The sequence below is a fragment of the Phalacrocorax aristotelis genome, chromosome 4 (genome assembly GCF_949628215.1).
Source record: "Phalacrocorax aristotelis chromosome 4, bGulAri2.1, whole genome shotgun sequence".
Taxonomy (NCBI): Eukaryota; Metazoa; Chordata; class Aves; order Suliformes; family Phalacrocoracidae; genus Phalacrocorax; species Phalacrocorax aristotelis.
The window spans coordinates 1,177,763-1,202,565 of record NC_134279.1 but is presented as its reverse complement, the minus strand read 5'-3'; the positions used below and the strand labels follow the sequence as shown (position 1 = coordinate 1,202,565).

The 24,803-nt window shown below is 42.9% G+C and overlaps 1 protein-coding gene across 4 annotated transcripts in view; it reads left to right on the top strand.

Annotated features, from left to right (window-relative positions):
- The window catches only part of MTHFD2L (methylenetetrahydrofolate dehydrogenase (NADP+ dependent) 2 like), a 51,210-nt gene extending 28,567 nt beyond the window's left edge, over positions 1-22,643 (top strand). For 2 of the 4 annotated variants that reach the window (XM_075089939.1, XM_075089938.1), the window contains 5 exons: positions 1,745-1,870; positions 14,565-14,678; positions 20,869-20,989; positions 21,749-21,901; positions 22,210-22,643. In XM_075089939.1, the coding sequence (XP_074946040.1) occupies positions 1,745-1,870; positions 14,565-14,678; positions 20,869-20,989; positions 21,749-21,901; positions 22,210-22,264 (569 nt within the window). In that variant the 3' untranslated portion in view covers positions 22,265-22,643. Of the gene's footprint in view, positions 1-1,744; positions 1,871-10,056; positions 11,776-12,697; positions 14,084-14,564; positions 14,679-20,868; positions 20,990-21,748; positions 21,902-22,209 lie in introns of those variants that run through there. The other 2 variants (XM_075089941.1, XM_075089940.1) reach the window with 2 other exon arrangements.
- The last annotated feature ends 2,160 nt before the right edge of the window (positions 22,644-24,803 follow it).

The following is a 24,803-nucleotide window of genomic DNA, read 5'->3' as shown; positions in this document are numbered from 1 at the left end:
TTCCCCTTTGCTGTGTCTATGTGGAAATAGTGGAAAAGCAGTGCAAGAATGGTCTTTTGAAACCCCATGTAGTCCATACTAGCGCACCAAAGGTGATACGTTGTGCATACTATTTCAATCTGCATTTTCAGATCTTCAGTGGTAGAGACTACCTTAGTCTCTCCTCAGACTGTTTGCTTCAATTTTCCTCTGTTCTTGTGGTTAAAAGGTTCTGGACAGTGCAGCAAGGGAAAGAAACTAAGTCTATTATTTTGCGTCATGTTGGCCACGGAGATGGAAAAAAAAGCATAGTTCCCCTTCTTGTGCCAAAGTTTTTAATATTCTTGAAGGCTGTCACGAGATCTAAAAGGGTCATTCTTTGCAAAGTTTCCTCATAATCCTCATTGTACTGGGTGTTTTATAGAGATGTGAGCAGACGGATCAGAGGAGTCTAGCACTCAGAGCGAGAGTATGGTGTCCTGGCTGATGTCATAAATGGAAGAGATTAGGGCTTCTATGCGTGTCTTGCAGTAGCATGACTGCGTCTGTGTGAGTTCACTTGATCTATCTTACCCCACGTTCTTTTGCTGAAAAATTAGAGCCTACCCAGTTGTTTACTGTGTTGCCTTTGTGAGGGATAATTATTTGGATATTAACGTGGTGTCTTTCCTTCCTCCCTGTTGAATGTTGAATGACTTCTGATGCCTTGCTCCTTCTTTTCCAGTGGCACTTGAAATATAAGTTAGTCTGTTTAAAGTCCTTGGCAGCTTGGTGTCATCTGCACCTTGTGCCACTACTAAATCAGTGTTCTCTAGCATTGCATTAGTAATGTTATAAACACATACCTGGCCCTTCTGGTCCTCCCTCCACACATACTTTCACTTCTGTGAAGTAGCATTGGAGCCTTTTACCCAGGTATAATCACCCAACTGGTTTTCTGTCCAGTATGTTTTTCTTCCTTGCTTACAAGATCAGGGGGAGAAAGTTTGAGTTGAAAAGCAGTTGCTTCTCTCGTAAAGGTTGAGCTGGTGCTTATTATGGGTAAATCTGAGCTGGCCATTTTATTTCTTCTTGTTGTCTATCTGTTGCTTACAAATGACAGGAATCAAAAATAAGATGGCAGGATAGATCGGATTCTCTCACAAAGCTAGCTCTTTTTTTTGTAGTTGTCATATTTCATGTAGTTTTTGTTCATTATTTAAGTAACTGCTTGAATCATTGTGCAGCTAACAAATAATGTATATGAGAAATCAAAGAATTGAAGAGTAACAAAAATCCAGTGCAGATATTAAAAAAAAAAAAAAAAAAAAAAAAAGGTTAAAGACACTGCCATGAAGGTAACCTACGCAGCTTGCTTCAGCAGTCGACAGGACTTCTGGATCAGCAGACCTCTGGCAATACTAACGGTTTCTTGTGGCTTGCAGAGCATCCAGCTTTTTTTTTGGAAATGCTGCGAAATGGACTTACTGCCACAAACCAACAAGTACTTTCTTTACTGACATCATGTTGGCTACATTAGTGACAGCAGGTTTAGCTGGAAATATTTAGTCAAAATGAACAAGTATCACCTTTTCTTCTCATAATTACAAACTGTGTGGAACTCACAAATAATTGTTTTCTGTGTGTGATGTATCAAGAAAAACTCAAGTGAAAGAACTGTCTTTTTTTGTGCATACATACAGGTGCATGCACAGCCCTTGGAATAATTGGAAACTGGTGACCTAAAACCACCTGTCCATGTTAATCAAATGTATCTTGATTCCAGGTATCCCAAAGTTGATTACGACTGATATGGTCAAAGAAGGTGCAGCTGTGATTGACGTGGGCATCAACCATATCCATGATCCTCTTACAGGAAAGACTAAATTAGTTGGCGATGTGGACTTTGAAGGTCAGTCAAACACTCCTTATATGAACCTGCTGGATAAATGTATCGAAGTTTGTGGGATTCATTCACGATAAGTACTTGGAATAAGCCAGTGTTTCAAATGAGGCAACACTTACTGGATTTGTTCTAATTTATTTACTTAAACAAGAAAATAAACAATATTTTCGTATTTCTTAAGAAATGGTATGTTATTTTAGAGAGGAAGTGTTACCTTTAATTACACGTATGACGTTTAAGAGGAGTGGCAGTGTGGTGGCAGAAGATGCTTGTCTCCAGGTTTCTTAAATCTTTGTCTCTGAAGTGTTTCAAGAATAAGCAATAAAAGCAGTTTCTGCTCTTTCGCAAGTGTAGGGTCTCCCACTGTTAATGGCAAATATTACTATACCGCAGCTTCTCAAGTCTTCTTTGACTCTCTCATTCTACGCTTGTATGTGAAAATGATGTCTTCTGCTTTAGAAGTATCCTTTATATAAAGCTAAGGCTTAATATGGGTTTGTCTTGGGCTGTTGAAAATCTCGGTCCAGGCAAGCCTAACAGGTAAAAATTGGTGTTAATATATTGATCTTTTTATGTTTTATGTGTTGCAGAGCAAGTTTACAATGTAACTTGATTAAGTATCTCTGCTCTGGAGGAGCTCCAGACTGGAATAGCAGGATTGTTGCCGTTGAAAATTAAAGCTTATTGGCAGAGTTGTGTGTGGGAAGCTTAGACAGCATTTACCCACATTATTAATGGTTCTCAACAGTTCCTTATTTTGATAAGTATGAAAATCACCCACGGGTTTTTTTTTTTTTCATGGTTATTAACATCTTGGCAGGCATAATGTCTCAAAGCTTAATTATATTCAAAATGTTTCTAGCCAGCTGTATGGATTTGTAGTTGCATCACTCCCTTAGTTCCTGCTGCTTTTACTCATCATACGTGATACCTGTCTGTTAAAGTCAATGAAATTACCTGCATGAGTGTAGCGAAGCAATTGTCTCGGCATGCATTTGCAAATGCATAACTGTATGGAAACAATAGAGCTCCAGTAGAAACATATTTTTAGAGTGCAACTTGAGGTCTTTTTTGTTTTGTTATCTTACTTGTACTATGTCAAGTGAAAGGTTATGTTTTCCATTTTCAGAACGGAAGTACAGAGAATTTTCAGGATTTTTTGTTTGTTTTAGCAGGTGTGGGAGGAAAAAAGCTACAACTTAGAGAAACATGAAATTTTATCCTTTGTGTTTGGTTTTTCTTTAAAAGTGAGACCTTCTGAATGTGATATAGGTGCATATAGGTGTAATATAGTGTAACGTAGGTATAGGCAAGGCTGTGATTCAGAGTTTCAGCAATGCACTGTATATGTCTCGTCATGTCTGCTGTGGGTTGTTCTCAGGATTTTACCTGGGGGGAGGGAAGATCCAAAAAAGAGGGAGGAACTTCAACTTGGATTATGCCACTACAGTTGCAAGTAGCATTTCACTGTGCGTTGCCAAAGGGAAATTGTTGTTGGTTCATTGGTATCGGTGAAAGTTTCACTAAATCTCTAACAACAACAAAAAAACCTGTCCCAGTGTATACATTTCTAAATACTAAAAAGTAAATCACCCTTGCCACGTATTTGATTTGGCAGCTAGGAAATAGAACAAGCTAGTGTATTCATGTAGCAAATCATTTTATCCTTTTCCTCTGTTTGATCACTTGACTGAGTTGATATCTAAGCCTAAGCGAAAAATATTTTTGCAGGTTAAAGCTAGGTACATAAATGGCTGGCCTGACATACAGCACCGGTTTGCCATCATGTAGCGCACCAAAAACCTATTGTCTCATCATCCGCTTCTTGAAGTAGAAAGATGTGGCTGTGGGGAGAGCAGAGATTTAACTGGGCAATCAGAGGTTAAATTTGGTTTATAAAAAATAGATGGAAATGGCCTACTTCATCAGGTCATCTGACTGAAAGTCTCCTGTAGTGGAAATGAAATTTATTAGATGGTGGAAACTGGTTTGACTCAGGTGTCATATCCTAGCAGTACTTGGATGCCATCCTCTAATCTCTAGGGGCTAGGTTAAACACTGAAGTTTATTTTTGCCTCTTGAACAACTAAAGGATGCCGCTTCAATTTTTTTTTTAATGTTGTTCATTATCAAATTCAGTGCAATAAGCTCTTGGAGGAAAAAATCCTACCACAGGCCAAGAGAATTTGATAGCTGCTGAAAAAAATGGGTTTTGAAGTTTTGAAATCTGTTATAAAAATCTGCGTTTGAGTCGCATCTGCTCCTGCTGTACGCGACAGCTGCATGCAGTCACCCGCAGCCAGAGACCCTGCCCTTGACAGCGCTTCCCACAGTGGGCTGAGGGCTGACTGCTGGCATATGCTGGTGTGCATGTACACACTCTCAGGCCAAGGAACACACTTTGCCCTTTAAAGTCCAGTAGATGAGGGGGAGCAGCAAGATTCTTTAGTTCGCTTATAGAAGTTTAATAGTATTTGACATACGCATATCGCTATTATAGCTGTTGTAACGGTTGGCTTGGTACCTCTCTGGTATGGCATTGGGGTGCCTCTGTGCTTGTCAGGCTTAACCATTTACTTTGGGCAAAAATCCCAGGCTGTATTATCGAATATCTTTAAGTAGTATTTGGGATTTCCCCCATCCCTGCATGTCCTCCTTAGTTTGACACTCCAAACTGTGTCCGCATCAGAAAGGGGATGATTGTTGTTGTTGCCCCAAATAGTGTACTGTGCAGTTCAAAGGTACCTAAAAAAACAGGACAGGAAAACACTGTGCATGTGGAGGTCGGCTGTGAAGCACTGAGGTACCTAGCCTGATATTGCTAGGGTGTCTTAAACTGAGTGTGCATCTCTCCATATATAACCAGCACAGCACGTTCATTGTACCCATATTTATGTTAAGAATTTGCAAAAACATATGGCCCGGGGAGGGTGTGTTTTGTAGCTTCTGGGAGCCACAAGAGGGAGGGTGAAGTGACAGGGAGGAGGAGGAGAGGTGGCATCCTTAGATTACGGCCAGCACCATTTTAGTTACTTTCAAGCAGCAAGTTGCAGTCACAGAAAGGGAGACATGTTGTATGAACAGTGTAACTCATGTGTGGGTGTACTTGGCTCTCTTTTATAGGGCTTTTGTTGCCACAGCAGTAACGCTAAGCGGGGAGGAGGGCTACAAGGGCCAGGAACATGAAATAAAACTGCAACTCACCGAGAGCATTTAACTGGAGTGGCTTTTTCAGGTGGAGCACCATTTCCAGGAGTGACTGGTAGAGCAGGGTACTAACCTTTGGAACTGGAACTGGAAATGCCCGTGAAACCAAAGTGTACAGAACTCGAGTGGGATTTGCTTTAAATGCTGCCTATATTTCTTTGATTCCTCTCATATCATTGAGATGCAGATGGTAATGCTGGGGTTTGGGTCTTTACTGGATGTCTATATAGAAAAGAAATCCTTTATGTAAGGCCTTCATAGGTGATGTAGTTGCGATACTAGTGGAGGGGTTAATTTATGAGAACTGTTCTCCCGACTCATCTGTTTTGCACAGCCTCAGCAGTGTAAAAGAGTTTCTGGAAAGTGGGTGCCAGCAGGAGCAGAGAGGTGTTCCCAGTACTGAATAGCAGAAGAGAGAGCCTCAACAAATGGTCCATATGGTGAAGAGGGATGGGCTTATATTATGCATTTCCTTTGAACGAGGGATAATTGTACATAGTGAATGCAGGGAGACCAGGGAAATGGTGTGTTGAGTACTATTAAGGTGGAGAACGGACCAGATTCACATATTGCTTCTGGAAAGACCCAGTGTACCAGGAAAAGAATTAGTTGAATGAAAACTGAGGAAATGCATCCTGTCGTCATCAGCTACAGGACTAATGACTACAAAGTCATCGGGCAAGTTGACAAGTCTCTTGAAACTTGTTCACACAGTTTAAGAGATTTACCATGATAATGCTCTATTCCAATTTCTTAATGGAAATCATGATCCTGCAGTTGTATCTCAACTACAGTTTGCAGGAAACCATGCTTCGTGACAGCAGTCGCTGCCGATGGTTGTTTGCTGCCGCTTTGCGTTTGTTGTTTTACCTTCCAGGGTGTAGGCTTCTCTTTAGCTTATTGAATCCTTTCCAAATTATCTCTCTGTGCAGCTTTGCCAAACAGTGGTCGTGAAAACAGAACGTGGATGTTCCAGCTGCTTTTGCTGTAGCTTTTGTTAGTTGACTTCTCAGTTGATTTTGAAGACCTGGCATTCATTTCACAATTAATAGAAGTCCAGTCTGTGTAAACTTGTCACCTGTTGCGGCTCTGCAGAAGTCAGGAGAAGCATTGCCCGTTGTTATGCTCCAGTAGTGCAAGAAAATAAGAAGGTTGTCATTAGGCTGTGACTGCCAGAAGGTCAGACGGACTGGTTGCTAACTGGTGGCAGTAAGCTGCTGGATGGCCGAGTCTAGGTACTCCTCTGCAGAAAAGTAGGTCGTTCAGGGGTCTAAGGAAGTCATCTCTGATATCTTGCATTTCTGCTTCCACTGCTTCTTATCCCAAGGCCAGAGGGATATCCCATCCACCTGTCTGTGCTAATTAGCAAAGAATTAGAATGTGAAGAAGCTGTTGTGCATAACTTGACGCTGGGTTTTTCTGCCCGAGATGCCTCTGTTGCTTGGCTTCCAGAGGTACCAGAGGAACAAAGTTGTATGTGCTATTAGAGTTACAGTACTGTGCCATAATTACTTAGGTTTCCTTTATATGGCTGTTAGAATAGCTGCAGTAAAAGAAACAGGGCTAACATTAAAAAAAACTATGAGAAAAGGGGTGGATGCTTACTGGTTGGTATCCCACAGTGTGTAGTGAGAAGAATCCCAGAATGTGTAGAGCACAACATGGGATATCTACCGTGATCGCTGAGCACGTGATTTGCACTTATGCAGTGCTCCAGGGATGGAGTGATCCAGAGTAGCTTTACAGGGACTAATAAAGCTTTGTGGAAACAGTGCTTAGGCAGGAATTGCTCTGCATCACTTAATGCAAATGCACAAGACCCAGAACTGCCTTCAGGTTGAGACTTGCCCTTGGCTTGTGTGATTAACCCTATTAGGTGTCTGATGTCCTTAGCTTTAAAGGAACTTAGGAATGAAGGGCTGTTTCCAAAGCAGTGGATCCTGTTTTTCAAGGAAACAATCTACATTTCATTTCTTCTGAAGAATCAAAGGAAGATTTTTATGGTCCTACAGAAGCTGCAAAATAGCAGCTCCTCCCCCATAGACACCCAATTTACATACCAACGTTTTCAAGATGGGCAGAGAAACGCTTGGGAGAACAGCATGCATCTCAAGAAAGCAGAGCGAAAGCTAAGGACAAAGTTATGCTATTGCTGAGAAGCAGAAACAAGACGTTCCGAAGGAACCGACAGTGCAGCACCTTACTTGTGACGTGAGATCGGTCACACTGAACTGCTGTTTTGGAGCTGTGCTTTGGCCTACTACGCTTCACAAGGAAAGGAAAACCTAATTCCATGTTGAGGGCCAGGTTATTTTTCCCCCTTTGGTCACTGGCGTTCAACTTGGAAAATTGCATTCACAGTATCTGTATTTACTCTTACAGATGGAAACTTATCAGATGGTAGTTTCCCAACATAGACACCTGTTGTGCATTTAAAAATCTGGATCAGCTTTTTTGAATAAACTATCCAGGTGGTTTTATGCTGATACAAAATATGTCTTCTGCCACACTGACCCACAGGGATTGCCGTAATGATAGAGTATGGGTAGAGAAAGTCCTCAACAACTTGTAAGAACAGTGTACAGTGTGTTGGTAACCATACCCGGCAGCAAACACTAGAGGCAATGAATGTTGTACACGAGATTCATTAGAAGGCTTTCTCTAGGTGAGGCATGGTCCGGTTGTGGATTGTACCTCTTTGGAAGCGAGATAGGAGTAGTTTGAATAATACCGCAAGAAGAGGTATGTAACGTTGCCATAGAAACAAACTTATTGCAATTTAAAATGCCTAAAATATTTTTGTGTTAATTACTGTGTGTACTTCAGATGTGGGTACATCTCAATAATTGTGAGATTAATCTGAGAATTTGTAGTAACTGTATTATCCGTAAACACCAGTCTCAAATGGTAGTTCAAAATAGTGTAACTATTAAAAAGGCAAATTATTTGTGTTTGAGAATATTAAGAATAACTGTCGTAAGAAATCCTAATTCATTTGTTACAATTTACATGTTAAAAAAAACCACATTGCAATTTGTTTACCTTCCCAAATACTTCAACAGTGTATCTGGTGGTACCAGTCAACTGAGTAATTAAAACCCTCCTTGTTGTAATTGCCATCTGTCCTCAGTGAGGCTTAATCTTCTGTTCCTTGCTTCAGTGAGATACTCGCCTTTAACTTCTGCGAATGCTTTTGTTGGGTCCCTGACTTGGCGAGTTCAGACGGTGGGCGCTTTATTTCATTTTCTCCCACCCCCCCTTAAAATATAATAAATATTCTGTGCAAAAAAAACCAATATCCAGCTTTTAGAATTCTGTAGCAATAATTCTTAGAGTGAGACCATGTTGGTCTCGACAGCAAAGCACCGCATATGTTCAGAATGAATACACTTAAAGCAGAAGCAAGTTATCTTGTTTGTATCACAATCAAGGCACATAGTTCTCCGTCCATTGATCTCTTCTCATAGCCAGGTATAGGTGCTGCTTTGTAGTGACTTGGGTGGGAACTTAGGTGCTTGTGTCAGAGTAGTGCTTGCTCAGGTTTCTCATGTGCATGTGTTTGCGCCTTTCTAAAAACAATGGTTTTAAAAGTGGGGTATGAGTTTTTGAGAAATGATTTCTAAGCAAGCAAAAAAACCCCAAACTAACAAACAAAAAACCTCTCACGGTGGCGCCTGAGGATAAAAAACCTCTGTAGTGATCAGGTTAGTACTATGCCATTTGGACTAATCGTTATTAGCAAATAACTGCTCATTGGTTTGTCAGGCAATGAATTCGGGCCAGTTGCATGTAATTCCTTTGCAAGCAACCTGCAATTCCAGTTGATTGTGTTTTGCACAGTAGATAAGGATATCAAGTCGGGGTTTATGGCTACGTTATGCAGATTGCTCGTACAGAGGTTAACTTGGCAGGTGTTAACTTCAACGCTTAAAAAGAAAAAACCCATACATATTTACCTCTTAGGACAAGCATTCAGTGTGCATACTGACTTTGGATAGTCTGATGTGGTTCATGGTTGGAGCTAATTCAGCTGTGAGAGTTTCCTTTGTGTTTGAGACTTTGGGAGGACCTGTGCTTCCAGATCCTAGTTCAGTATTAAAAAAAAAAAGTCTCCTCTGGAGGAGCTGAGTGTTTATGGCTGAAGCTGCAATGGGACTTTTACCACTAGAATCTATTTTTCCTTGAAGACAATTCTCGGTTTTGTTCTTAGTATATATGGTGAAGCAGAAGAACAAAACCAGGAAACTACTTTCTCCTCCTGTGGTTTTGTGATCACAGAATGTCTTTGTTAGAAGGTTCAAGCCAGTGTGGGGGAAAGAGGCTGAAGAGGAGACTTTGCTGCTGCTGGTGCTCTGCTGTCGATAGTTAGAGCACACTCCTGCTTTGCAGGCCGCTCCTCAGGAGCACCACGGTTTGGGGGCTTGTCTCTTTGCCTACAGAATGAGATCCCCAGCTGCCATAGCTCTCCTGGATACTGAAGGTGCAGTATTGCATTTGGCAGATGGGGATGATGCAAGTCCGTGCAGCCCTCCTGGGGCTGTCCTGCCCTGGTGTCACCCAGACATTCCTGAGCCCGCTGGTCGGCCAGGTCAAACAGTCAAAAACTGCCCCTTACCAAAAACATTTGGCGGGACTAACTTCCCATCTGTCTGACCACAGGCTGCATGAGCGTGTGTTGCTCCCATGAGGAAAGGGCAGCCTGCTGCAGGCAGATTAGCTCGGGCGGGTTGTGAAACCATGCTCCGGAACTAGCCCTTGGGTAACAATATTCAGATGAAAACAACTGCCTTGCAGCCCCAGTCCTGACTATTCTGTCACTACCGTGGCTGTAATAAGACTTCTGCCGTAACATTTCCCATATTCTCCAGTACTTGCCTAGTCGCAGTCCTTCATGCTCACTGCCAGTTAGGCATACGTGGGCAACTAAAGGGAAAAAAAGTTTTTTGAAACCTTCTTAGTCAATACCTTTTTCTCTTTTCTCTTAGAAGTGAAGAAGAAGGCGGGCTTTATCACTCCAGTGCCAGGAGGGGTAGGACCTATGACTGTTGCGATGCTTCTGAAGAACACAATCATAGTTGCTAAAAAGCTCATTTATTAGAGCAAGCGCGCTACCCTGGAAGAAGAAGCCAAGTTGTTCTATTTATTGATACACAAAACATTTATTTTTTACTACAAATATATTTATTTCTACGTTGTATTTATTTTTTCATGTAAAGTATGCTAAACCTGATGGTTTACAAAATGTTGAAATACTTTTTGTTACCTCCTACTGACTGACTGCGAGCAAAAATGAATTGAGAATGCAGCCTGTGCAGATAACGTTGTTCGTGGTCAATGATGTGTGTGAAAAAGAAGAATGAAGCATGAATTACAAATATACCTGTGTATCTGGGGATGGGGTGCAATTACCAAGATCTTTTAAGCACATGGGACCCTCGGTTTTTATCAAACAGTATAAAAGCTATGTTTCAACACGCTAGATATATTTTAAAAATACAACTTGGGTTCTGAGGTCGTGAAGCACTCCAGGTGTAGTTAGAAGTCTTGAAATATTTTGGGTTTTTTTAAACACTAGGAGATAGCAGCAGAAATCTTGAACCTGAAAGGCACTAAAGACTGAAGTTTTTGTTTTGGCTGTCAGGTTGACATGAGTGCAAATGTTCAGTACATGTTTTAAAACAGTCAAGTCAACTTGACTAACGTTGGTGAAATTTGGACCTTAGACATGTACAAGAGGTATGCATAAGTAGTTAAAATTGCGGTCAGAATTATTTTCTTTCCATGTCTGGATTTGTTGGACAAAATGTTTTGTGGGATGAGGGTATTATGCACCAAATAAACCTGAATAGATGACTGGGCTGAATCAGACTTTAATTAGGTAGAATGTAGTTAAAACTACTATGTATGTATATGATGTATAAGGGGGCAGGGGTAGAAGAGGAAGAGAAAAGCCAAAGTGTATCCCTGTTGAAGTATTTGTGCTAGAATCTTAAGCCATTTAATTACTCTTATTTTCTGAAACTGCATGATGGGGTTTTTTTAGTCCATGATGTAAGACTCAATACTCTGACTCCTGGGCTACAATGTTACATTGCTTAGGGAGGACTATATGGGATAATAAGATCAGTATGTTTCTGTTCCCAAGAAGTTCAGTTCCAAGGTGGATCTAAAATAGTCTCAGTTGGAGTGGAGTTACTGCTGAGATGCCAGTGGAACCAAGCGTGTGCACTGTTGATGTGAAGAGCCTACCCAGTCCCTGCTGAAGTCAGTGGGAGACAGGTTGGACTTTCATCTTTGTGTTTTTATCTCAGTTGGGACAGCTTTGATTTATTTTCATCAAGAGCCTTAGGTGCTTGCCAGTAGGCTATAGATAACTTGAAAGGGGGGAAGAAAAATTGTGGCTAAATACTACTGCCGTTAAACAAACAACAGTGCTTACTATAATAAAAGAAACAAGATGGAGCATCACTTCTGTGCTGATTGTTCTTGTGATGGACTTTCTGAGAATTTTGTTCAATGCAGTGTCGACAGAAGAAGCTAACAGAATCATGACTAAATATACCGTGCCAATAGTGCAGACACTTGCTTATCCGTTTAAATTTAAACGGTAGTATAAATGTTAGGAAGGTCAAGGTGCCTATGGAGATAACACTTAGACCGATCAACCCATCGTTGACTAGGACAGAATAAAACTTGTTCACTGATATGTTTATCTTGGTAACAGATTTTAATACAGTTTTGGTGGTGGTTGTGGTTTTTGTTTCTAATCTGCCTGTTAAGAGTGCAGTGAATGGAGGGATTTTGCATGTTCGGTCATTACTTCATCTGTTGATGTTGCTGTTCTAGATTAATGTTTGTGTTCTGTGATTTAACTACAATAATTTCTGCATTTTTTTTGGCAGAATAACAATTTATGGTGTTTTGCTTACATCTCTTGGGTGAGTCTGCCTCTCTCGTGTCCTACAAACAGTTTATTGTGCATCTTAAGCTTTTTTCCCTCTTTTGCCCTATGGCGGATGGGTTAGCATTACACAAAAGCCAGCAAGACTGAGGTTTCACTGACCAGCGTGCTATTTTCAGGGCTGCCAGACACTTCTGTGAGAGTATTCTCCACTGGGAGAATATCCAGAGGGAGCATCCAGAGGGAAGGGCCTATTAACCAACCCAAAGAGCACGCTCCTGTGCCAGGCCTGGTCAAGTCCAGTCCAAGCATGAACACCCTGTGGCGGACAGAGGCATGGATGGCCTTACCCACTGAAGCCTTCTCACAGGCCTGCCGCGCCCAGCTGTATTGCCTAATGATGAAGCCACCTCTCGGATTCAAGTGGGATTAAGCTCCCATTGTGTAGATGTATGTTGAAAGCAAGACTCATGAGACTTAGCCCTGGTTGGGACTGATAGCAGAGGTTATCCAGGTAGGCAGAAACAGTCCTGTCGATCCGGGGAGTGCGCAAGCTGCACTCGATCAGTGTGCAGGCATGCAGCGATTCAGGATAGCAAAGGAAGGGAAGAGCCTGCTGGAATGCCGTCCTTGAGCAGGAGAACGCTTAATTAAAATGTGCATAACTAGCTTGTGTTTTTCCTTTAACATTTGAAGTGGGTAGATATAATCCTACAAATCACTGAGGAGAGTGCAGCAGAGAGGGAGAACTGGAGCTGACCAGAGTTGTTACAGTATTTATCAGAAGATTCTCAGTTTTAAAATATAGAAATTGTGAAATGTTTTTGTTGCTTGGAGCTCACAGTTGAGAAAGCAAAAGTTGTTGCTGGGGTGAAGCGCGTAGCTCTCCTTGGGTGAGAGCCGGGTTGTTGATGTGTGTGTATGTTACTGAACTGGGCCGTTTTGATGATCTGCTGTAGTATGTTTGGCTGCGTAAGTACCTTTCGGAGAGACCAGTCCTACTTGTTCCAAGCTGCCTGTGACCAAGGAAGTTGGACAGCGTTTGGGGCTGTGGAGAGTGGTTTAGTATAAGAAATGTGCTTGGCCAGGTATGGCTTGGAGACCTACAAACGCTTTATGTAAAAAGTACGATTGTTCTCATTATGCATACCTGCTTCCTTGAAAGGGCAGAGATGGGCTTTTATGGCAGAAGAGTGGCAGGAGTAATGAACAGATCGCCTAATACAGGAGGCAACAGCTCACCTGCTCTTTCAGTCTGTGTTTTCTCCCCACCTGTGCTTTGCCAGCTCTCGACTTCTGCCTCGCGCGACCGCATGTAGCTCTAGCCAGCCATCCTAGGCCTTGCGCAGGGCTGGTGGCCTGCCTCGCTTCAGAGCATTGTGCACACGGAGAGGCTGGAGAAGTGATTAGCGTGGCCCTCGGGCTCAACAGAGCATGTGATCAAAGGCCTCTTGCTGGCAGTCACTGATGGAGAACATGATCCATTATCTTTGTGTCTGATCCCTTTCTAATCTCAGCACTAGCTGTTCTCGCAGTTCCTCTTCTGGATGGCAGGAAACTGAGTTGCAGGGAGGACTGAGGAAGGAACACAGGCAAAGCAGGGGCTGATCATTGGACCCTGAACTCCGGAGTAGCATCCTGAATGCCGACCATCCTGGAAGTAACACAAGACCTACACTGCTAAGGGAAAGGAAGATTACGTTTGTCACAATACGTCAATTTTCATTTTGCTCGCCTCTGTTTCGCTCTGTTTCGTTGATCTGCTCTGGCAGATACCAGGTCTCTCTTTAATACTGTATCTTTGCATGCACAATTATGCCCACAGGTAATAGGAAACCAGGGTTTCAAAAGAAAACCTGATCCCATTGCTAGATAATAGCAGTTTCCTAAATAAATGTGTGGTTGCCCCCGGGGTTGAGGTTGTTGCCAGATGCACCTTTTTTTTGATTGGTGAGAACAGCAGATGACGCTTCATGGCATATAAGTGCAAGAGAAAACACGGGCGCACAGATAAGCAGAGCAAGCGAGTCATCTGGAAGGAAGAGCTGAGAAGGTGTTAAAGCAGCTGCTTGCCATGGCGTTTGGAATGCTAATCTATATTTTGCTGAAAGGTAGGTTTGGAGGAGGGTTTTCCGTGTCGTAAGGTACAAGGGTTGGTTGAACAATAGTTCGCTCTTTCTGAAATAGGCAGTAGGGGTGGGAAGCATGCAAAGACATTGCGAAGCAGAATGACTTCAGCAATGTAAACCTGAATGAAATTTTAACTGATAGGGTATAATTTAAACTCTTTGAGAAGAAGCTACTTAGAATGGTAAACAGGTGTAACACTGTAGCGTATTGCAGGTATCTGTGTTGTAAATTATGTGAGGTAATAGACTGCAGAATAGGATAGGTATGTATTTTGGAAATTTGCAAGCAATAGTTAGTTTCCCCACAATCATAATTATGCTGTGGCAAAAGGAAGTTTGAGACAAGAATGTTTTCAGTGAATTGTTATTATATTGCTGCATTGTATCAGATTTGTATTAAGTGGGTACATGTTTTCTGGGTGAAATGAACCTTGAATAGATATACTGAGTTTTTCTGTTACAGTAAGCATCTATTTGCATTACACAGCAATGGGGGCACTGAGTGAAGAGTCAGCTGTTACTGTTTCATCCCTCAGCACAGGCTTATGGAATAATTGGACAAAAAACAACACTGAAGGTATTTTCTTTTTTCCTGTTTATCTCTGTTAGTCTGTCACGATTAAAAAAAAAAAAACCCAAACCAAAAAAACCCTCAACAAACCCTGTTATGGTGGTAGCTGCCGTAACGCTCCTGTCACTTGGACTCCGGTGAATTTTGTCTGTTTTATTTGTGAAATCAATTGCTTTCTTCATGGAGCCTTAAAAACCTCGCTGAAGTAATAGCTGCCGCTCAGCTGGGATAGGCTCAGCAATGACGAGCTAAAGGGTCAGTTATTCAAAGTCAGTTAAAATTTGGCGAAAATATTTTAAGGCTAATTGGGATAGATGATCTATGTTTCTGATGTCCACTTCTGTTACTTTTAACTAGTGCTTGGTTTCTACCTCTCTTCAGTGTGAATCTTTCTGCACACAAGTGAGAAGGCAGCAAACGTAACTTCAAGTGATGCCTCCCAGTACTGTTACTCAGTAGTTTCTTTCTTCGTTGCATTTTGCTTTCGGCTGTCACAGCTTCCACATCCTTCTTCAGAGTGCTAGCTCTCTCTTTGCTTTCTCTCTCTTTTCTGACTGAAATGTGAACTCAAGGTATTTACCTGCCAACATCTGACACCAGAGCGCTGTGTTTATCCTGCAAGCGGCATTCTTGATGTTACTTCAGGTGCTAATGATGTCATTACTTTTGGAGAACGGTGCGATCTGGAACTGAGGTTTTGGCAGGTCAGTAAAGGAGGAAAGGATTTCACCTGTGATACTTATTAATGTCTTTGTACTTTAAAAAGAACATAAACATGCATACAAATCATCTTCTCTTAATTGTAAGTCATCACAGGATTTTTAGTAGATCACAGCTTTTTTAGTAGACCCACCAGCTTTTTGTTTTTCTCTGAACAAGTCAAACTGTGCTTTTCTCTAATTTGTCATAGTGGTGCAGTGTTACAGGTATATCTACATTCATCCATACACATACAATATATGTGGGTTTCATATGTAGGTATGTGAAGTGGAGGAGACGTTGATTTCTGGCTGCAGTAGTTTGATTTGTCAGCGTAGCACTGGGGTCTGGTTTAGTGGCTTCGGCTGTGAAATTATTCTTCCGGAGTAGCACACAGCAAGCAGGAGTATAATGAAGTAGAAATATGTTGTCATTCGTTAAGTACCATGTTTGTATTACTTAGAAAGCAGGAGTTGTTGGTTATATTTTTAAGAAATCAGAGGCTTGTTTACAGGGACGCAGCCATGTCTGTAAGTGTGCCATGTACCTTTATGCTAGCTGTGGGTGTGCAAGACACCAGCACTTTCAGTTGAGTGTTCCCCTCAAAGACAGAAGCAAATTCACAAATTTGCAAGCACACTATTACACAGGTGGTTGAAAGTGTATTTTGGTGGACCTTGTGCAAAGGCAATGAAAAGCCAGAAAACAGCATTTCCAGAAAGAAGATTTTAAAAAAAAATGCTTCAGGAGTCACCAAAGAAACTGGCTGTATCTCTCTGAAGTTGTCTTGTAGCTCTTATTCCCGTGCAAGTTAAGTTTATAGTAAGGTTTATAAGCAAGGTTCAGTAATACTGGATCCTAGGAAAATGAATTCCTGGTTAAGTGTCACTGCAGGAACAGGCAGTTCCTTGTGGGATTGCAGGTCCTCCAGGGACTGAGGTGTAGTTTGTGGACAGCCATTAATTTTTGCTCAATCCATTTGCCTCCTATTTAAAGGATCATGTCCTATTTCCTTGTTTCATGTTACATAGGCTTTATTTGTCACCAGTGCTGGGGCTGGGAAACGTTAGGCTTACTGACCAGCTGGGGGGGAAAGGTAATGGAGAGGATGCCTGGCTGGGAGCTGACACGACAGGGATAAAGAACCTGTGATGCCGTTTGGGCTGAAGGGGAGCCTTGGTAGCGAAATGGGCAGCTAGGAGCAGGGAAGGGCTTGGTTTTACTGGGGTTAAAAATGAGATCCCTTCATTGCCATGAGCTGCTGCTTCTGTGCAGCCTGTAAGGGAGGCCCTGAACCTGGGGCTGACCCCTTCCCTCCCTCCCCTTTCTGACTCTCCTGTTCCTCCCCGGCGCACCATACTTGAAGGCTGAGCTGTCATGGTCTTAGTGGCTGACTCTCTTTGTTGCCCGTCTGTCAGTTATGGCATGCCCAGGCTTCCAAATACCTGTAGTCTTGATTTCATGTCAGATCTTGCCAAGTGTATCTGTTTGAATGACTCAGTTGCAGGCAACTGTCAAGTGCTTACACAGCATGCTTTTCTTTCCTCACGTGACATGAAAGGGCACATGGATGAGTTTATTCAACAGCTTATTTAGTATCTAGGTGGATATTATGATATGAATTAGCATAATGCTCTGGGATGGGTTAGAAAATCGTTCTTTTTGTTTTCAAGACTCATCATTCTTTCAGAGGTAATTTGTATTTTTGCAATGTCAGAATAATTAGCAGTTAGGTTTTTCTGTGTGCACATATAAGATGCGATCTTGCAGGCCACAATGGACAAAGCTCTTGCTCGTAACAACAAGAGAGGAAATGTATTGTTAGTTTGTCGCCTGTGCAGCAAGATGTTGGTCTCAAATGCTTTCTAGTGTCGTGGTTTAGCCCCAGTTGGCAACCAAGCCGCAGACAGCCACTTGCTACCCTCCTGCCCCAGGTGGGATGGGGGAGATAATCTGAAGAGCAAAAGTAAGGAAGCGTGTGCGTTGGTAAGAACAGTTCAATAATTTAAATAAAATATAATAATAATAATTGTAATGGGAAGGGAAACAGAGAGAGAGTGGAACAAAACCCAAGAAATACAAGTGATGGAACTGCTCACCACCTTCTGACCAATACCCAGCCGGTCCCTGAGCAGCGACTGCTGCTCCCCAGCCAACTCCCCCCAGGTTATATACTGTTCCCGACATCATATGGTATGGAATATCCCACTGGCCAGGTGGGGTCAGCTCTCCTGGCTGTGCCCCTTCCCCTCTCAGCTTCTCGTGCACCCAGCAGATCATGGGAGGCTGGAGAAGCCCTTGAGTATTGTAAGCACTACTTAGCAACAACTAATCCATCAGTGTGTTATTAACATTATTCTGATACTACATCCAAAACACAACATTGTACCAGCTACAGTGAAGGAAATTAACTCTTTGCCAGCCAAAACCAGGACATCTAGGCAGGTTCCTGCTCTAGGCCAACCTTAGTTGCTAATGACAGTGCTAACTTTCATAGCACTTGGGGGAAGAGGTTTCGCATACCTGCACAAAGCAAGGTTTCTTCCACAGGTTGGTGGGTGGAAGGCTGCCACCTCTTGGCAGCGGTGGGGTAAATGAGGAGGGATGTTCTGGCTATGTGAATCCATCTGGTAGAAGTTTGAGTAGAGGCAGCTGGGAATTTCGTGCCTTTGGTGTACAGATTTGTACCTACCTTGTTTATTTTTTGTTCCCGGTATGGCAGAGATAGAAGTGAAGTATTAAACCTGTGCAGTAGACATCTTCTCAGGGCCTGGTAGCAGAGTAGTGCTTTGGGCAGCTGGCAATACTCATTAAGGGATCCCGTTGAGTGGTTACGTTTAGCAGTTTAGTAGTGCACTGTTCAGCCCCCTTTGTGCCGAAATGGTGACTTGAAACAGTTGGTGTGTAAGTGTTTGAGGAGAGGCATGGGGTAAGTGTGAATGTGCCGCTGCCTATTTCCTGATATTCTTCCTTGCAGAGCTTTGGTAGCTGGTCTGCAAGTACAGTAGGCTTAACTGAAAATGGGCTTTTGCAAGTCTCCTGCAGGTCTCCTGCATCCTGGATCTTCTTGGCACACTGAGCTTTGCAGCTGTGTTTACCACGTGCTTTGTTTTCCATTTGCTTTCCCCAGCAGTGAGCATGGTATAGTCTTGCCGTGCAGAAAACAGTATCATCCATCCCTTGTCATAAAAACAGTCTTTTCTTCTGGAAATCTGTCCTTTCTTAAGTTCTTCTCTTCCTTAAATCTGTCCCTCCAAGGCCTGGTCCTGAGCTGACTGTGCTCTCAGCCAACAAGCCTGTCCCTGGAGCTTGTCGGCAGCGTTCCCGGAGCCATCCAGAAAAGAGCCAGGGCTTGATACGAGAGCTCACGTATAGCCAGCGCCAACTTCTTCCCTTGCAATTGTGTGGTTCAAGGCTATGGGCGTGTCTCCCCTGCACAAGGCTTTCTATAGCAGATGTACTGAAACCAGAATGGTGTATGGGGACGACGTAACGGTAGTAGCACAGCGCTCACTGCTGGGTGATGCTGCACGCAAATCTGGCCTGTGATACAGGTATTCCCATGCCACATCCTAGCGTGTGGTAGAGATAGGGCCTCAGTCTTGGCGTATCCTTTGGTGTGTATGTATTATCACTGGATTGCTAGGCCAAAACTGGGGATTTGGTTTTCAGTTTCTAGTGTTGTGTTTCTAGCTTTTAGGTCTGCCATCTCCACAGTGTGAAGAGAAACTCGTGAGTTTTCTTCACAAGAATGGATAAGATGTCCTTTTTTCAGCCCAAAGAAGTTTATTTTAAGACAAGACGTGTTTCTTTCCTTCTCTGCAGCTTTTCCCAAGCGAGTGTAGTAAGACATGTTCTTTTCATGCAGACTAGAGTTGTTACTTGTTCTCACTAAGTGTCTTGATAAGCTGGAGGTCTGATTACTCTGTCAGGTTTTAGAGGGCACTGTTTTCAAAGTAGTGCTGTTTGATGTGAGTAGCAGTGATAGCATCGTGCTTCTTAGGTGTCCAAATGACATGAATCACAACCTAAGTAGTGAATTGCTCTAATGTGCAGGCGTAGAGTAGAGCAGCTGTTTACCATCACTTGTCATCTCTGTGATGAAGCTGCATAAAGAATAAAGGCGGGGGGGGGGAACCCCAAACCCAAAAAATGCTTAGTTGAGCGCACAGGGGGGATTCCTGCCATTAAATGACTCAAACTGGAATTTGATCAGGAGTTTAGGGGGTTGTTGGTGTTACTCCTGAAAAATGTGCCGTGGGATCTCGAGTTGCCAGCGGGACGGGTAGAGGCTTACAGGTATGACAGTCGTTCCATCAGCGTAATGTCTCCAGACCTTGATTCAGCACTTAGTCAGAAAGGAAGGTTTCTGCTTGCTGTACCATTGTTTAGTCATTCTGAGCAGACACTGTCACCTTCCTGCATGATGTTATTTTTCTTGTGGTCATAACTAAAAGCTGGTGTTGACATACACTCAGTTAGGAAATCACCTTCAGCCATGGCTAAAACAGTCCCCTGAAACAGTAAGACATCGTGTGGACACCCCACCCCACCAGCAATTCCTGTAACTGGGTAGAGACACCAGTTCAAACAGATACTTGCTTTGATGGTAAAGCTTTTGAGCTTTCTCTTTGCTTGCCGCACCCCAGCTCCCATGTTAGCGATTCATGCCAGCCTCTGCAGTCCTGCACAGCAGGGTTCCTCCCTCCTGGGCTCAGGTGTTCTATCAGGATGTAACATTGATACAAGATCCCCAAGAACAGTTTGGACTTCCTTTATTCCCATTACAGCTGCCATGGTTGGGAATAATATAGTAATTTTCTATGATTTTAAAGCAGAAGCGCATTTACTGACCTGGATGCATATCATTTTGCCCAAGTTCAGAAATGTAACAGTTGTGGACCATGCTTTTGCACAGAAAGACCATCTGGGCAGTCTTGGGTGCTTACAAGCATAACTGGACACTCTGCTAACAGTAGACCGTGCAGAATGGATGGAGGGAGCAATCCCATCAGTCATCACTCACTCGCTGCTGTAGAGCTGGCAGGCAGGAGTGTTAGAAATGTAATAGCTTGTCTTGTGATGGGGAAAAGAAAACAGGAATGAATAATTTGAATTCAGACTGGGAAGCATACTGGGCATAATTCAACGCGCTCATTGCGTCCTAAGCCCCTGATATTCCTGGGGTAGTTTTTCTGATGGATTTCAGGTTGGATTGTGCTGGTGTTACTCCGGGTGAATGTTCCATAATAATTTTTATATGTGCTTCTCAAAAGCATGTAATTTATTAACAGTTTGTTCTTTTTCTAAAGCTCTGCTGGAATGTCGTAGAAGCTTGTCTGCTTAGCGGTGTTTGAATCTGCTCATGAGACACATCAAAGTATTTCTATGTATTAAGTGTCATCTGCAGGCAATGTCTGTTCAAGTCGAGTTGTGAAAATATGTTTAAATCATATGATTTTTCCTCAATATAACATGACTTTTTTCCCTTTCACAGTCGACTACACAGAGCAACCAAAGCTCTTGAAGCTTATGCAGACCTGTCTTGAAGAACACCACAGCTATTGTATCAATGGGCTCTGTGCTTTCCACAGCGAACTGAGGAAACCCATATGCAAGTAAAGAATACTGCTTATAAGTATCATACTTAGAAAATAACAGTAGCATTGTTTCTTTGTCTGCTACATGTTACTAATGCAATGTGACTAATGTGCAATGTGCAGAGCGCAGCTTTCAAGTGCCAGTCAAGTGTTTGCAGGCTTAGAGTTTGGCACGGGCTTGAGTCCTGTGGTGGCTGGGGACTGTTAACGGGGCAGTAGTGCTGTGCTAGTGTAATACTAAGGAAGGGAGAGGGCAAATTCACAGCTTCGTAGGTCACTGCCACGATGGCATCTCAAATCACAACTGGTGCTAGAGAAAGTAGTAGAGCAATAAGCAGCTTTTCACAGTAGACACAATGAAGGGGACAGGATCTTGCAAGATGTCAGCTGTAATTCCCGTATTCTGCAACTGTTTACACACCAGTCGGGACTACGGTGTCCTTAAAATTTTCTAGAGTCCATACTGGGCAGCTTTGGCCTTCAGAGACATTATGGCAGCTGAGGATCAGCAGAGCACAGTGTTCTTGGCCCACGCCCTCTGTGATGAGGGTATGTTTAGCCTGCTTTTGCTGCTGTGACTGCAGTACTTGAGCTAGCTTTAAACTAGATGGACTGGGGCAACTGGTAGTCTTGGTGGAGCAAAGAGGTTCTGACTGAGCCCATCCTCATTTAGACTTGTTTGAAATTTTTTAAAGCTGATGAAAAGTAACACGTGTTTCTGAAATACAAAACAAAGCGTTCTGAATAATTTTTGCATGGTGTATATTTATTTTGTAGGTGCCTTGCAGGTTATAATGGAGAGAGGTGTGAACATTTAACACTAAATTCATATGCACATAATTCTTACGAACGCTACATTGCTGTGGGAATTGGTGTAGGAATACTGACAAGTGGGATACTCGCTATCATCTACTGCTACGTAAGAAAGAGGTATGGGAGATATGTAACCTCTGATTACATTCATCTGAAGTACCGTGGGCAGGAATAGAGAGTGCAGAGTTCTGAGGGCACTGGGAGTGGGTTCTTGCCTGTTACCGATCTACGGTGTGATCTTAATGGAAGTGACACTCGACACCTCTGCTTTCCGTCCTGCCAGTCCGCTCAAATGGTGCGTTTGTCTGAAACATGGTTTTCATTGGGGCTGCATAAATGAGTTAGGTGATTAGATTTAGGTTCTGTTCAGACTCCTGTGGTGTTAGAGTTGTCTGATGAAAATCATGTGATGTTGTCCATTTTAGATGCAGGAAATTGAAATCACCTTACAAAGTCTGCATGGGCGAGACGGCGTTGTGAACATCTGGCGTTGGGACACCCAACCAATTTGCCTGTAAACGAGAGGAAGTTCTGCTGGGAAGGCCACCCTGCCCCATCTGGCAGGTACCCCAGCCTCGCCAATGATATGAAATAAAGGGAATGACAGCACAAGTACATAAAAGGAACTCCTGCAGAACTGATGGGCTCCATTCACTTTTGAAGAAAGACTTCCTCTTTTTAGTAAAGGTTGCTAGATGAGCAGGTCCGAGCACCTAAGGATACTTGCAGCCCTCTCAACGCTCTCCTGTGGCTGATATTTGCTGAGGGGAGGTTTCAGCTGTTTTCAGTCATTTCAAGCCCTAGTACAGTGTTCTGCTCTTGTCTTTCCAGTCTTTTTTTTTCTTTTTTTTTTCTTCTACTTTTTTCTCTGGAGGAAAAGAACAACCTGTCTCGCAGTGGAGTTGTATTCCGAACATCACTGCTGACAAGAAACCGTTTGGGTTCTGATTTCAGTGACTGCTGCCTTTGTGTGTGGATAAACAGCCCTCTTCCAACACAGCAGTTAGCTTTGGTGTGCTAAGCCGTGTATAGGCTGCTCTTGCCATGAAGGACAAAATCATGAAATGCTTTGGACTGAGGAAAGTGGATGGTTCTCAAAAGCTTACTTAAACTTAGGAATAGAGTGTAAGCAACTCCCGGAAAATTAGATCATGACACCTCTGGGCATGGCAAGTTCCTACTGTTTTCATAAGCAAAGTAATCGGGCATCTTTTTCAAAATGGATTATTGAGTGTGCTCATGACAAAGAACTCTTCTCTCCCCTAACATCGCATAGCAGCTCATCGCATGCACGGAACTTCAGGCAGAACATGGCCTTGCCGCATCGTGATTTCAGCGCAAGACTTCAGTTGCTAGAGAAGCTGGAAATCTGTTATGGAACTTCAGTATAGCTTTGCCCAGGAAACAGGCTGTCGTTGTTCCATTCTCACATTATGTGCACAATGTAACCGCTGAAATAAGAAAGAGATTGCCATACAGGCTTTGTTCCGCTCTGGACAAACAGATTAAGTATCAGATGCTTCTTTATCTTCACATTGTCTATGAAGAATCACAAAGGTAAAAAGGTTTTGTTAAAGGAGAAGGGAAGAGAATTGGTTCTGAAGACGGTGGCACTACCTGTGACTTCTCACTGACAGTTGGAGTGTTTGCCAGTGCTGATGAGACTGGAGATGGCTCTGAGAGGCTTACATTTCAGCTGTTGCACATTGTAGACACATCTGTTATGCTTATTCATCTACAGGAAGAAGGCAGTTGGGTACTTCGCGATTTTATGGGATGATATAGGCTCCTAAGTTTAGGTGCCCTGCTGTTGTTATGTGAGTTAATTTTCACAACAGGATGCATGTCATGTTGAAAAAACCCTTTGTATTTGTGAGACTACAATGATAATGCTAAAATGTGTATGAAAGACTGGGCTTTGAAAGGGTAACTGTGCATTTAGCCCTAGAGTGTTATGAAGTTCAGTGGGCTTCTCACACGGGGGAGTCCTGGTCAGTAGCTGAGTCATCTTGGCTCTCCATTTGATACCAGTAAATAAAGCAAAATGTCACATACAGTTTGGTCAGAGTCCCCGTGCCACAGTCTGGAGCAAGCGACAGGTTGCGTGCACAGGAAGGGTTGTTGGTGAGGAGCTGGATGGAGACAGACACCAGTCCTTTCCTCTACGTATTGGCCTGAGAATTTTGTAAGAGGCACTGAGCTGATTTTCCAACTCTCAGCCTTTTTGCTTTCTTCATGTCAAGTTAAATCTTCAGATTTCTGTAATTTTTGCTCCTTTCCATTCTTCTGACCTTTCCTAAGTATTCACTGAGAGACAACTTCTGCTTTTCAGGATGTTCCAGTCAGCTTTCAGTACTTGCCGTAATGTCTTCTGTCACATGCGTGTACTGAGATTGCAATTAGATGTGACTTAGACTGTGCGCATCCACATGCAGACACACAAAAACCACCCTTCACCCTTCGCACACATTGGACAGACTGAACAGAAATACCTATTAGAAACATGAATGTCATCAGGAAAACACAGGTGAGAGATGGTTCTCCTGGACCTCACAGAAAAATTTAGAGCTAATAGGCCAAAGGATGAAAAACCTCTAAGCTCTTGTTGTATGGGTGAAACTCCTACTCTGCAGTGAGTTGTCTCTTCCTGCATGCAAATTGCGAGCGTCGCATTCACTTCTGGAGGACCAACCCTTCTGCATCACAGAGGCTGTGTCTTGGAGCAGACACGCACAGTAACACAAGTGGCTCAGGGTGTACGTGCAGTTGTTAAAGGAGTTCTAAGGGCAGGAGTTTGAACAACTGGACTTGCATTTGTCCAAAGAAAGCTGTCGGGGAGAGATGGATTTTGTTTGGTTTTAACCATTTGCATGTCCTCTTACTGACTTTTTTGGCACCCTTTACATACCAGTGGCCAAGGAAGCACCTTGCAGGATATGCAAGTGCTTCTTCCAAAAGTATTTACTCATTCCAGCAAGACACTCTGTACCTATAGAGGCACACAATTACTTCCTTTTTT